Here is an 18830-nt window from a genome sequence, read left to right as displayed (position 1 = left end):
TTTAAAGTCGAGGATTTTCTCTCATCATAAGTTTCGTTGTTACTGATATTGACATGTAAAATATGACTTTATCTTTATTCTCAACTGGTTAAATAGAAAGATGTCCGCCAGAGAAAATGCAAAACGATATAAGAGTTCGCTCCGCCGCGTAAGAATCTATTAAATTATGAAGCGAATGATTTTATCAATGAATATTCAATCCTTTTTCAACATAGAATTGATTCACATCAATTCTTCTAATAGAAAAAGAACCTATCTTCATGCATGAACGTATATATAAATTAGGAAAAGGGTCAAAAATGCTCTTAAACTATACGAAAGGAATAAAAATCCCCCCCCCCCCCCCCCCCGTTTGTAGTTTGGTCCAAAATTGTCCTTACCGTCAATATTTTGGTTCAAAAAGGCCCTTATTGTTATTAATGGGTCAAAAATACTCATTTTTCAAATAAATATATTGTTTATTTTCTTTTTAACATTTTTTTATCTAATAATATTTTTATAAATTAGCAAATGTTTGTCTTACTTCAATTCAAAAAAATAAAATAAAAAGTGAAAATATTTCTTATTTTATTATAATTATTTTTATCGTTATATAAATATAAATTAATGATGGATATACTATATTCTTATATATATGACATATATTATATGACAAAAGGGTACAAAAAGTTGTTCTATTTTAATTGCTAATTAAAATGAGATTAAGAAGAAAAAATAATTTCTTACATTTTTATTTGTTAATGTGATTTTAAAAGAAAGGAAACAAGAACATGATTCTTTAATAATATTTTAATTAGAAAGAAGATGTTTTTTAAAAGACAAAAATAATAATATATGTATTCGGAAAATGGCATTTTTGACCCATTTAGTAACTATAGGAGTATTTCTGGACCAAAGTATTGTCTGCAAGGGCATTTTTGAATCAAAGTATTGACAGCAAAAGCATTTTTGAGCCAAACTATAAACGGGAGGCATTTTTGTTTTTTTCACATAGTTTAAGGGCATTTTTTACCCTTTTCCCTATAAATTATAACAAGTTAAATATAAGAAACTCACGAAACTTTAATAACAAGAATATAATCTCTTTTGATTGTGGAACTTTACTAACTTCAATTTTTTAAGTGCTCCAAATTAATTATTTGATTTATTGTTCACCTGTTGATTGTGAATAAATATTTACTAAATAAAAATAGACAGAAAAAACAAACAAATATCACCCAATCAATCATATAACTTTTACCTTATCAAACTCACAAACAAACACTAAAATATACACATATACATTCACATGTTCTACAAATAATATTTAATGTATTTTTTTTCTCTACAAACAATAATAATCCAACAAATTAATAATTACTATGACTAATAATTTTAAATAAAAACCAAACTATTTTCATCCTCAAATTTCATATCCCCATCAAGGCAAGAATGAACCGCTCCATCTTGTAAACTTGATTCTTCAAAATAATTCGTGTCAAACAAGAACCCAAACTCATCCTCCTTGCCACATTTTGAGTGAATTATTTCATTTGCTAGAACTTTGTTTATCTCTTGTGACAATTGAAGATTATTGCTCGAGTTCTGGCTTTGATAGATAGAGTTATTTGAATAATTAGGCAAGGTCGATGGGCGATATTCGCCGCCACCATAAGACAATAACTTAGGCATAGTTGCTTCATGATTGTCCATATTGAAAGATGTGATACCAGTACTCTCATTGTTAGTACTATTGATGTTTTCATCTTTAGTACCTTTGAAAAATACTCTACATAATACCCAATCTTCCTGTTCAAATATGATAAAACCATATAGTTAGGTCTAATATATAATGATGTAATAATATTGTTTAACTGATCAGTTTAACTTCTATAAACGGACCGTTCAAGAAAAATCTTTATAATATAAGTAACCATCCATAAAAAAAAAAATGATTAGGTATCTAAATAAATACACAAGTTAATTACTTGCTACTACAAGTGAAAAAAAATTAGGTTATTAGTGTATATAAATTAAATCTTTTAAAACTTAATTTTAATTGTAGGTACCTATAATGTTGATATCTTTTAAGTTCTATGTACTAATGAAAAATATAGTCACACAATTAAATTACTTGCAAGATAATTATAAGTCGATTTATAAGATAAGCATTATTGGATAATCCAACAAAAATTAATTTGATATTATAGGTTAAACTACATTATTACATAAAAATCTTTATATATATATCGGGCATATACATAATTTATTGGCAGCCATCAGCAAAACGCAATAATTTTAGTTCAGACTTTGTATATGTGTTGAAAAAATCATTAAATGTATTAGATATGTTGGGGATTTGGTGTGATAGATATAGTCCTAAGCGGTCAAAATCTATAAACTTCAAATTCCGAATCCTCTATGTTATACTCCATCCGTTCCAACTTATATGGCATCGTTTGACCAAGCATGAAGTTTAAGAAATAAGGAAAGACTTTGTTATGTTTATCGAATTTTCCTTATTAAAGTCACATTAGTGCTTATTTTAGTTGATCTTTTTTCATAATAAAATGTTAAGTGGAACCAAGTAAGAATAAAATAGAAATGGTGTCATTAAATAGAAGAAAAAAAATATTGTGGCATAAATTGAGACAAAAAAGTTCAACTTATAATAGAATCTTGCTAGACACCATCCATAATTTTCAAACTAGCTAGGAGGTTTCTAAGAAGTTTCTTATAAAGACATATTTGTCACTTTGTTTTGAGACAATATTTTTTCAACATACCACATAAGACACACTTGACTTTAACTCTCTCTATTTCTATATGTGACTTAAAAAGTCTCCTCATGTTTCTTGGGTATCAATCCTAAAAGACCTTTGTAGACTTTGTAGTGTGTATGTTAGACAATATGATACTTTAGTATCGATGTATAAAACTTAAATTCAGGAAATAAAAGCAAAGTTTATGTTTTATGCATTGATAATTTAATCAAGAATATTTTTACATTATTATTTGGGCATTATAAAGAGATAATATCTCAAATGGTCTCTAAATAATAGATTGTTTTTTTTCAAAAAATCACTCAACTTTAGTTTTTAACTCAAAAGTCACTCAATTATAGGTTTTTTTTCTTAGAAATCATTCAACGTTGATTTTCAACTCAAAAAATATTCATTTAAATCATTCAATGACCCACTCAACTTGACCTGACCTGCTAAAAATAAATTTGAGTGACTTTTGAGATAAAAACTAATGTTGAACGACTTTCTAAGAAAATAGTCTATAATGAGTGTCCATCTGAGATATTATATACTTATAAAATAATCATAGATAAATCTTTATATATAATAAGCATCAATTCACTACTAGAAAAAAATCAGAAATTTCAACGGACTTTCCATCGAAATGATACTCGATGCAACTATTTTCGATGGAAATGTTAGTCAGAAATTAATTCCGATTGTTCTAATAGTGATGATTGATAAATCATGTAAACATAGTAACTAACATGCTATCACATGTTAAAATTTAACGACGATACAAAAAAATTAATTACGTACCTTAGGAGGTATATGAGGATTTTCGAGTCGAAATTCATGCATAATCCATCCAGTTTTAATGCCATGAGGAGCTCTATTTTTGTAAAAAACCAAAGTTTTTCTCATGCCAATGAGTGCACCTGTTTGAGGATCAAACACTGTTCTATCTTTGCCAGTAGCTTTCCAATATCCAGAAATTGTAGCCCTATTTGTTCGAAAACCGGTTGCGTATTTTCGATCTCGAAAACTAAAGAAATACCACTCATTTGAGTTCAATTTTGCCATCTCTACATAAAGTGTAACGTGAAATTAGTTAAAAGAAGAAATAAGGACAAGCAAGGAGAAAAAAATAAATTTGTGACGGAATATTTATGACAATAGACTAGCTAGGTCATCACAAAATGTGATGGTTTTGTGAAGGAATTCATCGATAGGGCAAGCATGCTTTTTCCGATAGGATAAGCTTTTAGATAAGATGTGTCATATAATTTAGGAAAAACTAGATATATATATTTGTCAAATAATTATATATGTTACCACTAGTTAAGAGTTTTCTATCAAATATTGAGGAAATGCACTTAGATACATATATTTTTGCTACCAAATATATTAAAATAAGGAGAGAGGCAAGCGAGATGTGGAGGGAGGCGAGTGAAATAGTCATGTATCCCAAATACATACGAATCACACTAGATACATATATATGTATGTATCTGGTGTACTGATTCACATGTATCTGAGATAATATACCAGATACATAAGAGAGTGGTAAGCGAGATTTGTTATGTATGTGAATCCACTTGTATACAGTGTAATCTAGAACAAATTACACATAATTTTGATCTCATGTATCCCAAGATACATGTATTTGAACATATCCGAATAGACCAAAATTTAATAAGATTCACAATATTACAAACTATAGTGAATACAAATAATCAGATACTAAACTAATGAAATTTCTGTAAGTTTCTCTATAATTTAACATGACATCAGAGAAGATAGATATCCTAATTTCAAGTCTCGACACCTTCTATTATCAGAAAGAACTAACACATATGTGCTTAAGTAATCATGAAAAAAAAAAAAAAAAACCAAGCATGTACATGAATGTTTTGGAGGCGTTGAAGACATATTAAACAAAACTTTATTATTTTTTACGATTTAAATTTTTAGATGAGATGATACCACAATTTAACAGATCCAGAGACAAGAATAACTGTGGATGACAAAGTAAATATTCAAGGCAAAACAATAGTACTAGACTTATTTCCTCTTTTACCTAAAGCTTCTGAAAAGTAAATGTGTAAAGTAAAACAATGGAATTTATTATTTTCTTATTATTAAATAAAAAAGTTTTTCACTTTTTTTTTTGCTTGGTTGTTAATAGTAGAATTATTTAGATGGTGGGAAGTCCAAATCACTTTCATGTCTTCACCTAATAAAAATGTTAAACCATCAAAAAGAATATTAAGTTAGTTAAGACTTGTACATTTTGTTTTAATTAATTCTTAATTTTTCTTTAATTAACTAAATTTTCATACTCGTGAAACCTTAATTAATCAATCTATTTTAGTGAAGATTATTTTAGTTGGTTTATTATTTTATATATAGTGTAAAAATTATTTCCCAAGTAATTTAGTAGTATATAAAAATTATATCCGTTTTTTAATTAGTGCCTTTCTTTGTCTAGTTAATTTCTTTTCATATATTGATATGGACATAATAATTGACACTGTTATCAACTAGTCCTTCGGTTTCAATTTACTTCTCATATTTAAGTTGGCACGGAAATTAAAAAAGTAATTTTTTTTAAAAAAAATTTATCTTGGATGTTAAATTAAAGATATGTTAAATATATTAAAATGTTGTTTAATGTTATGGTCTTAAACATATGATGTGACAAATTAAAATTAAAAAGTTATAAAAAAATATATATAATTAGACAAAATAAAAAAGAAAATAGAGCAAGCAATTAAAACGGAGAGAGTATATTTTTGGAGCATTCATCTCATATATTATTCTGCTCAAAGTCTCCGATAAAAAGAATAAATTACATTTTAAATCTCTTGAATTTTATTTTGGAAAAGAAACAAAATATATTCTTATATATTCATTAATATTCCTTATTAAACAATATTTAGTGTAAAACATTTTGAACCAAAAAAAAATTCATAAAAAAAAACGTATAAAATATATGCGATGTAAATATGAAAATCTTATAAGTAAAATGATTGTATAAATATAACAAGTCAGTTACCTTTTTTTATTCGATTATCCATTAACACTTATTATACAAATTTACTTATAATTACTTTATAAATAACAAAATTATTGAATAAATAATTACTGATTTATATATTATGTACTCTCACGTAGTTCTGAAAATGATTATACACGGGGACACCCACATAGATTATTTTTTATTTAAATAAATTTTATGTTTATAAATTTAATTAATCAGGCCTTCAATACGAATCGAAATCAGATTAAAAAAAGTTAGCTGACATAAAAATTAAGAAAGCTTTAAGCAGAATATAATAAAAGCATCCTTTTCTTTAAAGTTAGTGTGTCCACTTAACTTAAGGAAGGTTCCTTCAAATTAATTTCACTTTTAAGGAAAAAATAATTATAATAAAAGAAGCAGAAAACAGGCAGAAAAAGGTATTAAAATATAATAAAATTTAAACAATTTTTAAATAAATAGAGAAACGGATACATAATCTTGATTTTCAATGTCTAATAGAAAAAAGATTACATAATAATTAAGAGTAATTAAAGAGAAAGAAGAAGAAGAACCTTTCATGTAATCAAAATAATTAGTTAGATCAGTAAATTCTAAATAATAAAAAAATAAAAAAGAAGAAGAATATCCATAATTAAGGAGAAATTCCCATTTGTATAAAAATGAATTAGAAAACATTTATCATGAACAAGAAGATGAAGAATTAACATTTAACATGAAGAATATTAACCTCTCCTCATGTCATTAGTATAATTAGTCGAATTAATAAATTTTGAATAAGAAAAAAAATATTTAAAAAATGGAAGAAAAGAAAATACATAATTAAAGAGAAAAAAAAACATTTTTCAAGAACATGAAACAACAACAAATTAATATGACGATCGAAGAACCTTTCATCATGTAAAAAAGATAACTAGTTGGATCGGTAAATTTTAATACATATATAACTAAAGACAAAGAAATATGAAGAAGAACATGTCAAAAATTATAAATTATAAGTCGAATCAATAAATTCTAAATACTAAAAAAAAACATGAGAGGAAGAAGAAGAATATATAATCAAGGAGAACCTCTCTTGTGTATGTATAAAAATGATTATATTTAAAAAAAAAAAAATTAAAAAAATTCAAGAACATAAACAACAACAAGAATTAGCATAAAGAAGAACCACTCATCATGTAATTACCATAATTAATCGAATCAGTAAATTTTGAATACATAAATAACTAAAAGGAAAAAACAAAAAAAAACATAAGGAAGAAGAACATGCCATGAAATTTGAATTACTAGTCATCAAATTAATAAATTCTAAATACACAAATAACTAAAAGAAAAAAATAAATAAAGATCATGAAGGAGAAAAACATGTAATAAGATTTTAAATTACTAGTCAGATCAGTAAATTTTGAATACACAATAATTAAAGGAGAAAAAAACCTATAAGAATATGAAGAAGAACATGTCATGAAATTTGAATTACTAAACACTAAATTCTGAATACACAAATACTAAAAGAAAAAAACATGTCACGAAATTTGGATTACTAATCGGAACAGTAAATTCTGAATACACAAATGACTAAAGAAAAAAAAAAACATGTCATGAAATTTGAATTACTAGTCGGAATAGTAAATTCTTAATATATACACAAATGATCACTTAAAGATTTTTTTAAAAAAAAGCATGTCATGAAATTTATATTACCAGTACAAATGACTAAAAGAAAAAACCAAAAAAAAAATATATCATGAAATTTAAATTATCAGCCGAATCAGTAAATTCAGAATACACAAATGACAAAACGAGAAAAAAAAAATAACATAAAGGAGAAGAACATGTCATGAAATTTTTTATATTAGTCAGGTCAGTAAATTCTGAATACGCGTAAAAAAAAAATATGAAGAAGAATAGAGAAATTTACCAGGAAGTTGCCATGGCTCACAAGTATGAAGATCAATTTCCACTAAAGTTCCTTTAATAACTTCTTGATTAGCAATTTTCTTGTAAAGATAATGACTAATTAATTCTTCATCACTAGGATAGAATCTAAATCCTGGTGGCAAACTTGATCCAATATCTCTTAAACCCATACTTAATATAATAATTTTTGGTAATTAAGAGAAAAATAAAGTAGATCTCTTTTTTTCTTTTTGGGATTTGGAAAGAGAGAAATGGAATATTTTTTTGTTGATTTATAAAAATGGTGTATATTTATATAGTGGGAGAGGTTGAAAAGAACACTTTGCCACTTGGAATTAGTTACATAATTTAAGCAGCTTATGTTTGTGTAAAGTTAGTTATTGTATATTCTTGGAACTTTCATGATAAACCAAAGTCACAAGAAATCTACTTTTGTTGGCATAGTTTTATGAAAAATAAATAATAGGACTTATAAATTACAGTGTTGTGTTATATACTGACTGTGTAAATAATTTTTTTATATAATAAAAGTAATTAATTTAATCGGTATCTATTCATATATTGATTATAAATTTATGTGAACTCAATTATTTTAAATTTTAAATATTGGACTGTGAATTTAATTATGTTAACTTAAAATTATATTAAAATCAATAAATTTAAATTCTCAATTATTCTATTAAATCTGAAATATGAAAATTTCCAAAAAGGTGGAAATGTATACCAGAATTTCATTACCAATGATTTGAGGTAAGTTAAAGATAAGATAACATTATTATTTATTATTATGATATTTTATATTATAAGAGGAAGTTGAGGGTTGAAGCAGGAACATTTTGTTGATGTGTCGATATCTTTTAAAAAGTTTTAAAAAATTATTTTTCCCATATATCTTTTTAATTATACTTTAATTTAGTCAGTGTATAATTTTTTTTTTAAATTATGAGATTCACTTTAGTTATATTCTTTAGTTTTGAATTCATATTTTTAAGTTATATCTTTATTACTTTGAATGTCACTAATGTTTTTTTAAATTTTATAACTACATTGAGTAAAAAATCAATTGTAAAAAAGAAAAAATTGTACTATTATACTTGAAATCATCGTGATGAACCTCTCAACTTTACCTGCAATACGATTTCTACTAAACAAAATAAGGTGTTTTTCTTCTCACAATCTCTCACATGGAGTTATTATTTCTACTAAATATATAAAATGACGATTAATGTCACAATTCTTTTCAAGTACTGTAAATTAAAGGATTTTAAATCATTTCATTAAGTGTTAAAAATAAATACATGATAATATTACTAATGTTGATTAATTTTAAGTGCTATTGATATATATATATATATATCATGGGTTCAAGATTTGTTCACAATTCTTTTCAAGTACAGTAAATTATATATCAATACCACTTAAAATTAATCAACATTAGTAATATTATCATGTATTTATTTTTAACACTTAATGAAATGATTTAAAATCCTTTAATTTACTGTACTTGAAAAGAATTGTGAACAAATCTTGAACCCATGCATATCACGAGTTTTTTGTAACTAGTTTATTTTATCAATATAATACAAGTTGTCACCAGTTCTTTCCTTCATCCTTTCTGGCAACACTTAATTTCCTAGGCTCCACTCATTTGTTTTTTTACCGAATTCACTTTCAGACTCAACTAATTTGAATTTGCATCAATAAGTTTCACTTTAAGTATCAAACTTTCTCTATTAAAGACGTTAATTTTCATTTACATAACTCAAATATGTGAATTTTTAGCTTCAATCATTTATTGATCACCAAAAATAACTACCTCACTTCTTTATGATTGTGACATGATTGGTCCAAACATATTTAATTAGGTTACAATGATTAATAATCAAGATATTAATCAAGAAGTGTTTCATGATGGTTTTGTTTGATCACTTAAAAAAGTGTTACAATAATTAGTTACATCTAGTCTAGTTTACTAATAAAAGTATCGGGTGGAATATGATAGCATTCATTCGCCCTTGATCAATAATTTCGAAATCACAGTCTTCGATTCAAGCTTTGGAAATATAGAAATTTTCATCAATAAGGAGTCCTTTCCTATTAAGTGGAGTACTACACAACACAATCCTAAACTAGTTTAGCCAATAGCAGATGCAGAATTTCAGCGAAAGAATTTAGTATCTAAGATATATATATATATATATATTAAAAAAATAATAAATCAAACTCTAAATACACACACAAAAAAGAGCATGAATTCTTGTGTTGCAAGCTATATCATTCCTTTTTAAACGTTGAAATTGTTGATTTGAAAAGTTTTCAAGTTTCTTATCCCAATTTTTTTAAGTGTATTTTCGAGTATTTCTTGATTGTTTCGTTCAAGCAGAGAAGTTCCCTTAATTTTAACTTTTCTAAAACACTTTTTTCTTGATAATAATAATAATAATAATAATTCCCATTCAAATGAATAGTATGATAATTAGGTTAAACATTGAAATTGTTGGTTTGAAAAGTTTTCAAGTTTCTTATCCCAATTTTTTAAAGTATATTTTCGAGTATTCCTTGATTGTTTCGTTCTAGCAGAGAAGTTCCCTTAATTTCGAGTATTCCTTGATTGTTTCGTTCAAGCAGAGAAGTTCCCTTAATTTTAACTTTTCTAAAACACTTTTTTTTTTATAATAATAATAATAATTCCTATTCAAATGAATAGTATGATAATTATGTTAAACGTTGAAATTGTTGGTTTGAAAAGTTTTCAAGTTTCTTATCCCAATTTTTTTAAGTGTATTTTTTAGTATTCCTTGATTGTTTCGTTCAAGAATAGAAGTTCCCTTAATTTTAACTTTTCTAAAACACTTTTTTCTTGATAATAATAATAATTCCTTTTCAAATGAATAGTATGATAATTATGTTAAACGTTGAAATTGTTGATTTGAAAAGTTTTCAAGTTTCTTATCCCAATTTTTTTAAGTGTATTTTCGAGTATCCTTGATTGTTTCGTTCAAGAAGAGAAGTTCCCTTAATTTTAACTTTTCTAAAACACTCTTTTCTTGATAATAATAAAAAATAATAAAAATAACAACAACAACAATAAAGTAATAATAATAATAATATACCTATATATATAGGTATATATGTATAAAGTTGAATTGCCTTAGATATTTATTAATTGAGAAATAGTTCATGGTATTTAAAGATAATTAAACCTTAACATATTTATATTTCTTAATGTCATATTTTTATAAGCACGTCAATCACATCAAATTTAAAATCTTAATTTCTTAAAACAAAATTCATATCAAGCTAAATTACATCGTATAAATGAAAGCAAAGGAAGTAATTGAAAACATTGATTGCTAAGAAAAGAGCAATAATTATGAAAATAAAAACAAAATTTCTAATATTTTGTGACAGCCCAATCATATCAATATGACAACAATATTTAAAATAATTTAATCTTAAGTACTTAACAATATAAATATATTTTTGTAGCAAACACAAATTTAAAATTTTAATTTTTTAAATTTTACGTCTATCAAATTCACATAAACAGAAAGGGAAGGAGTGATTGAAAATTTTGTCAGCTAGGCAAAGAGCATTAATTATTTTGACATCATGAGGACAAAAGAGTATTACTAATATTTTGTCACAACCTAATCATATGATATGACTATAATTAGTAGCAATATTATATGTATTAAAAAAAGAGTAGAACTTAACATGGATAAGACTTTGATAATAATTAGAGCTGGTGTGATCGAGTTATGATGAAATTGTTGGAATTCTTTTAAGGTAAGGTTCAAATGAAGAAAGGCAAACGGTGGTTATCTAGGCACTTAAAGACAAGGAAGAGCGTATTAATCGTCATTTTCTTAGCACATGTGATGATTATCACCTTTATCACGTTCTTTTTTATGTCCCTTGTTATTTTGTGTTCTACCATTTTAACGTAAATTTTATTTTGGGATTAGCTAATACGCTAAATCAAACCTGAGATAGAATTTATGATAATAATTTTCTTTCGATATTATTATCTTTATTCCACAATGATGATTATCACTTCTATCACGTTCTTCTTAATGTTTCTTGTTATTTCGTGTTCCATCATTTTAATGTAAATTTACTAATACGCTCAATCAAACCTGAGATAGAATTCATTTCAGATTTTATCTCAAGATTATTATCTTTATCCAACGTACGAAATCTTGAGTGAGACACAAGTTAGTGTAAAAGATTCTTTGAGTACTAAAAAGTCAAGATTGCCCTTGTGTCTGTTTCCCAAAAGCCACGTATTTGATGGGCTGTTATGGACTTTTACCTTATTTTTCGCCGTCATCTAAGAGATCCCCTACCACCTTATGTGTCATTTGCAAACTTTAAGCAATAAAATTGGCATTTTATTTCGATACAAAAATGAATATCAAATCTAACTCAATTTAAAAATTATCTTGAAAGATTGATTTATCTTAATTCGAAAATTAGCTAGTTCGGAAGGATCGTTATAATCATATAAGGAAATCAAATAGCTCGTATTCAATCAATGTGAGACTCTGATATTACTTTCCTCACATGTTAAGAATTCGACAATTAAAGCGTGGATACTATAAAATAGAGTATCCAACATTTAAAAAAATAATGAATTGAAATCAATCTAACTTTACTACTAGAACAAGGAAAAAATTTGGTTGAAAACATAGCTGAAGATGAACGTTAGCCAATAATAAGACATTAGAAAACACCTTAACGATTACTAGTAATGCCCCTATCGATCTCAATCTTGTTTTTTTGTTAGTATAGATACTGAGGAATGTTATGTGATGAATTTTATAATTTTTATTAAAGATTTTGATTTTAATTCCTATAATTAGTAGGAATTTTGTTGAACTGTTATTTAAAATAAAACATAACTAGTATTTGTAATGTATTTAAGAAAAAAAGCCTCAACTTTAAAGAACTCTTGAAATTTGAATTACACAATTCGATTCGAATTATATTGTTCAAACTTAATAATTAAGGACGGAAAATTTTGCAAATTGAAACTTCAAGACATTGAAGTTCGAATTTGAAGACGGAAATTTCAAGAATTAATATACGCGTGACGGACGCCTCAGTTTAAAATTCAAGAAGTTTCATATTTGCAAAAATATAAAAGAAATATTGGGTATATAAATAAGCAAATCTTACCAACTAGTGACGCGTTTTAAAATTGTCCGAGCCTAGACCCAAAGTAGACAATGGATCGTTACAATAGGCATTTTTTTTAATCTCCAAATCGTAAATAAACTATAGCAAATCAGCTATATATTATAATTGTTATTGTTACGTCTGTCTGTCTGTTTTTTTTTTCTTTTTTCTAATGTATGAAGTTGGAACTACGGCAATTGAACTTTAGTAAACATGTAAATTATTTTAGATAATTTACAAATAATGAATATTATATTTTTAATATACTAAATATATTAAATTATTCCTTTGATTTCGAGGCATTGTCTCTAAAGTTGGATACAAATAAAATGATGCTACACAACAGATAAGATTATAGAATCTAGATGATAAATTGCATTACAATTTTGTGTCACATGTGTTGAATTTTTATTGTTATTCTATATTTGATGATAATATTATGATAGCTATTTCATTTGAAAAAGAGTTATATATGGCAATTGTTATTATATATTATAGTAAGATATTTTTATATATAGTATGTTATTATAATATTATTATTTAAAAATGATTTTTATGTTATGTCATATTAGATTTATATAACAATATTTTGATATAGTAATACTTAAAATAAATAATATTGTTATGAAAAAAAAAAGATTGTATTTTGCAATATCTTATATAAAAAAATAGGCGTGTATATTGCAAATTGATTCATTCAAATAATTAGTTTGATGCTTCATAAAATTGTGATGGAACATACCACCTAAACCTATCTATATTTTTTCTACAAAATCATTAAGGAAACAATTATTCATTTGAAAAGTCCTAAGATGGACTTAATGAAAGAAAAAAAAAGTCGTTCTTGCCATTTAATTTGTTTATGTTTAGGTGTGAAATTTAATTGTTGGGTTGGATTTTGATGATTACCAAATAATGAAATAATAACGTGAGGTGATTATATAGTTAATGACTAAATAGCTGCCTAAAAAAAAGAGAATCGCGTACACAACTTTATGCTTCCTTTATTTAGGGTAAGTAAATACATTTATGTGCATATTGACTAACTATTGCTACTTAGAACAACAAAAGTGAAGCATACAAAGATGTCGGTCGTTTTCGTTTCGTGAAAGTCCCCAACAGAGAAAAATATTGTATAATGGCGTGTTTTCGCATACTATCTTAGAAGTGTAATTGTTACACCTGAATAATTATTAACATTGAAGGGCTAGTAACCTAATATAATAACCTGAAAAATAAAATAGTAATAATAAATCGCAGTATAATTGATTAAATAGAACATCTAATGTGTAATATTTGTATATATTATCGACGTATATAATTTGAATCTTGAAGTAACTGTGGTAAGTCTATATATTATGAAGAATACCAAGTTACAACTTAGACATTCTACCTCTAGGCTCTAATACTTCCCACTATTAAAAATAGAGGTTTTTCTCATCATGGTTAATGAGAAATTTTTGTTTTTGTCACGATCAAAAATAGGTGTGATGACACTATCTTAGTTCATCAAGACAAGTCAGCCTAAGACCTAAAACATAACAATAAAATGCAGAAAAAAAGGAAAGAAATATCAATAACATAAATGCAGATAACTTAGTCAAGCTCAATGATACCCCAAAAATCTTATTGTCACGTGTGTATAGACCTCTAATGTATTACAACTGATTAAAAGGAAATACAAATCTCAATGTCATTGTTTTTAGAGTAGAACAAAAACATAGAAAAGGAGCAAGAGGGACTGCTGAGCTACCTCTCTCTCCATAGAAAAGCCTCATACGAAGTATAGGAGAAAGATAAATCACGAAGATTCGAGTTCGAAACTCACACAAGTGTAGAAGCAAGGAGTAACTATCAAATAATATGTTACTCAGCAAGCAAACAACTAAACACCGTATAAAGTGGTATAGAATACGAGCACTCCTAACACTCCAATCGAACCTCCACAAACTTCAACTAACACAGAAATGATCAGTCCAACCTAATAGTTTACAATTCATATAGCAAGTAGCACAATAACAACATTTCAACAAATATAGGTCACATAATTCATGAGAATATGATGTACTCCATATCAACACACAATCTATATCAACATAGTCATGTTACAACACCAATAACGAATCAATACAATAATTCAAGTTATCCACACATATCTCACGTCAATATATCATCAAGCTGCCTTTATTTTATCACCCTTTTATAATAATATAAGTCATTAAATATGAGCGAGTTAAATCTCATCTCTGAATTACATTACTCCCTAGCACACAATAAGGAAATACAAGATTCCATAAACTTAACAAAGGTTAAGAAATTCACTTGCCTCAATCAATCAACAATTCACTCTAGGAATTGAGTTTTACCCTTTATTTCAGTCTCTAAATCAATGTAATCTAATCAAATAATTAAGAAATCACATAAGATTTCGAAACTAACAACACTCATAGCAAGCATTTTGAAAAATAGGGTCAAATCGATCCAAAGACATAATTTTGAAAACGAAGGGTAAATCTCAAAATTAATATGAAAATGTTACCCAAAGAATTTGAAAATGAGCGGTAAAAACCATTTCGAAAATGAAGTTAAACTCAACCCAAAATCAACATTTTTCATTAAGAGATGTGTTCTTGAAAAATTCCTCAATTTGTAATTCAAAAGAAAGATTTAGAGGTTTAAATTCATAATAAATAATTAGGAAATAAAGATTTAGGATAAAAAATAGTTACCCAAATGTATTATCATGAAAATCACCTTGAAATTACCTTAGGCCGAGCTTCTAGAGTTAAAAAATAGAGAAAAGGGGAAGTAATCCCGACATATTGAAAATATACATGTCAGGGGTCCTCGCAAACGCGAACGTGGCCATCGCGAACGCGACCCCCGAATAATTTAACCCTTCGCGAATGTGATGGGTCTACCGCGAACTCAAAGGTCATGAATACAATAAAACCTTTGCAAACACGAGGGTTAGAAAATTCGACCCCTCGCGAACGTAAGGCACAACACCAGACACAAGAAATCAATAAAATTTGCAGCCAACACACAAGTCTCTGAATGAAATCTCGAGATTCGTTTGGAACCCAATACACACAAATCAAATATGTTATCTAACTTAACTCGACGTTTCAGATTCAATCGAACCATCTAAACAAGAATCCGGACTTCTTGACCCGAAATCCATGAAAGTAGCAACAAACTAACTTAACGCTCAAAAAGATAGACATTTCGTTGCACTTTAATCACCCTACTGGCCTCGGAAACTCCGAAAAATCAATCCAGATCTCTCATAGGCTTAAAATCATCCTCTAAATCCAATGGAATTGTCGAAAAAACCGATCCGAGCATCCAAACTCAAAATATTGACCAAAGTCAACCCAAAGACTAAAATCACATCAACCTCCAACTTAAGACCTCAAATCCAAGATTTTTTTTTTAATATGAAACCGACGACTCTCCTTTATCAAATTTCACATTTCGGGGCTGGTGAAACTGCCAGAATTTCATTTCGAGACTCAAAACAACGATTGTTACCAAAAATCACTTTTAAACAACTTAAGCCTTTAAAAACTCATAATTTCCAAAAATTACAATCTTTTACTCAAATTTCAATACCAACTTCCCACACTTATCATAAATGAATTGAAGCAACTATCGAGAGAGGTAAAATGATATTTTTTACAAAAATTTTAAAAGTGACCTTCTGAGCCATTATAGTTATAATCCACTCATTTTCCATTGAATTATCTCACTAAAACACATGGTGAAAAATAAATTTGCACTAAAATAATTGAAAACTTTCTAATTTTCTGTATAAAAACATTACTTTATATTTGTTCTTTTCTCACTGATTCAATTGTAATATTTGTGGGCATTGCCACCAAATATTTTTCAGTGAGAAATTTTAATGAGAAAATAGTACATATTTTTTAGTAGTACGTGTCTCCCCCACCCCACAACCACCCACCAAAGAAATACCCCACACAATATACTACGTTTCCTCTTGTTGTCTTTATGTGTTTGTTTTTCTCTTGTACGTTGCATGGCAATTAATTGTTACGTACAACCTACTAATAATTTTTTTTTATATATCCCACATGCATATTGTTGTTAAACAATTATTAGATTCTTTGATTAATCTAATCCCACTTTACTTAATTATATTATGTTCTATAGTGTTTTATATTATAGACGTATCTTCTTATTCAAGACAACCTAATCACAGAATTGATTAGACATAACGTATATGCAAATTAATTAAGCGTAAATTATAATGTAGAAATCGACTCCTTATACCGTGATTAATAATGAAGAGATTATTATGTGTGATTAGTCGCCATATATATTATTGCTACACATATTATTACTTCACAATCAAACTCTCATAAAATAGTATGCAAAACTTTTGAATAATTCTCATACAATAATGACAATCACACATTACATTATTAGTTATGCGGCGATTATTTTTTCTTATGCAATCAACCATACCAAACATAGGATTATCTCATGCGATATTTTATGTCGGGATTATTTGTTCTAGTAATACCATGATCAACAATCGTAAATTCGTAATGTTTTAATTATTTTCTCGCCTTAGTTTTATCATTTAACAATGATAAATTATTGTAATTTGGTGTAAACACGTATAAGTATTTTTTTTTTAAAAATTGTTATTATTGTGTTACTTCTTCAATTAAAACTAAATGTCTTGATATATTCAAAAGTCTGAATATGAAAAATACTTTAATATATATGGGTTTATTTTGTGTCTATCCAAACATCGATATTTTAAATAAAGTAATGGAGGTGTTAAATAACTTGACATTATTTCTTTACATGATTGTGACTATATATAAACGAATAAAAATATATGCAAAATCAAGTTTTGTGTCTAACGTATTAAGTAGTTAATTAATTAATTAGTCGATAAGAATGTAATGATGTAAACATGCACAAATAAATAATTTAAATAATTTAATAATATGAGTGAATGACGTATAGATTATATTTCTCCCCCATCACATGTGATTACCACAATTTTGATTATCTTAAAATCCAAACCAATTGGAAGGAATAATAAAACCTTAATACTCATGATAATAAAAATTATGTTTTCCTTCGCCATTCTTCATTAAAGGTCTCGGATCTGAATTTTTAAGAAGAAAAAAAAATTATGCTAAAAGCGATGTCTATAAAAATGAATTATGTAATGCATGTATGTTAGCGGAAACGTGAAATTAAAGAACTAGGAAGAACAACAATATTTAACGTGGTTCGAATCAAAATGATCATACGTCCACCAAAGAACAACTAAACCAATATTTATTTCACTCTGCAAAGAGTACAAGTGAAATACTACAAGAGAGAGAACATCAAATGCCTTAGAATGTGAGAAGGCAAGTGAGAGGATGATTTGAAAATGAATTAAGAGCTACCTATTTATAGGAATGAATTCTTCCTATTGATGTCATCCATGACATCACTATGTGTCAAAAAATATCAAGGTTAAACATGTGAAACCATTTTATGGTTTACCTAAATTTCACCTGACTTTTATTTTGTACTAATTATCTTCCTACCAAATCTTCATATTAATTCATCTTCCATTGAGTTTGATTCCACAAGAACCAAACCAACTCTTTCAATCTCCACATTGGTTTGCGTTCCGAGCATGCGTATAAACGACTCCGGCCAAAACTTCTAAGCTTACTGGGCAATCCCGTTGTAAGAAACAAGAAGAATCAAACCTTTGTTGAACATACTAGCTCCACCTAGCAGTTGTTCTCTCAGAGTTGCATCAATTGATACATTCTCCCACCAAGTCCTTGTAGTGTGCAAACTTGGCAAGCGGGACTATCTTGGTCAACATGTCTGCAGCGTTATCATCTGTGATAACCTTCTCAACCTTGATAGCTCCATTTTCAACGACATCTCGAATAAAATAAAATCTGACATCAATG

General features: G+C 27.0%; 1 protein-coding gene across 1 annotated transcript; it reads right to left on the bottom strand.

Moving 5' to 3' along the window:
- Positions 1-1332: 1332 nt before the first annotated feature.
- Positions 1333-7944, bottom strand: LOC125812893 (protein CUP-SHAPED COTYLEDON 3-like). The gene is made up of 3 exons (XM_049492359.1): positions 7688-7944; positions 3543-3808; positions 1333-1788 (listed from the first exon to the last, which is right to left on the bottom strand). Exons 1-3 carry the CDS (start codon positions 7854-7856, stop codon positions 1375-1377), a joined length of 849 nt encoding a protein of 282 aa, XP_049348316.1. The 5' UTR covers positions 7857-7944; the 3' UTR covers positions 1333-1374.
- Between the last annotated feature and the right edge of the window lie 10886 nt (positions 7945-18830).

This window comes from Solanum verrucosum, unplaced genomic scaffold (genome assembly GCF_900185275.1).
Source record: "Solanum verrucosum unplaced genomic scaffold, falcon-dt-bn FXZP01000144.1, whole genome shotgun sequence".
NCBI lineage: Eukaryota > Viridiplantae > Streptophyta > Magnoliopsida > Solanales > Solanaceae > Solanum > Solanum verrucosum.
This window is presented reverse-complemented; position numbering and strand designations above follow the sequence as displayed.

Coding starts and splice junctions, on each gene's coding strand:
- LOC125812893 (XM_049492359.1), bottom strand. CDS start 7,856: ATGGGTTTAAGAGATATTGGATCAAGTTTGCCACCAGGATTTAGATTC. Junction 3,809..7,687: donor TGAGCCATGGCAACTTCCTG/GTAAATTTCTCT, acceptor CACTTTATGTAG/AGATGGCAAAATTGAACTCA. Junction 1,789..3,542: donor ATCCTCATATACCTCCTAAG/GTACGTAATTAA, acceptor ATATTTGAACAG/GAAGATTGGGTATTATGTAG.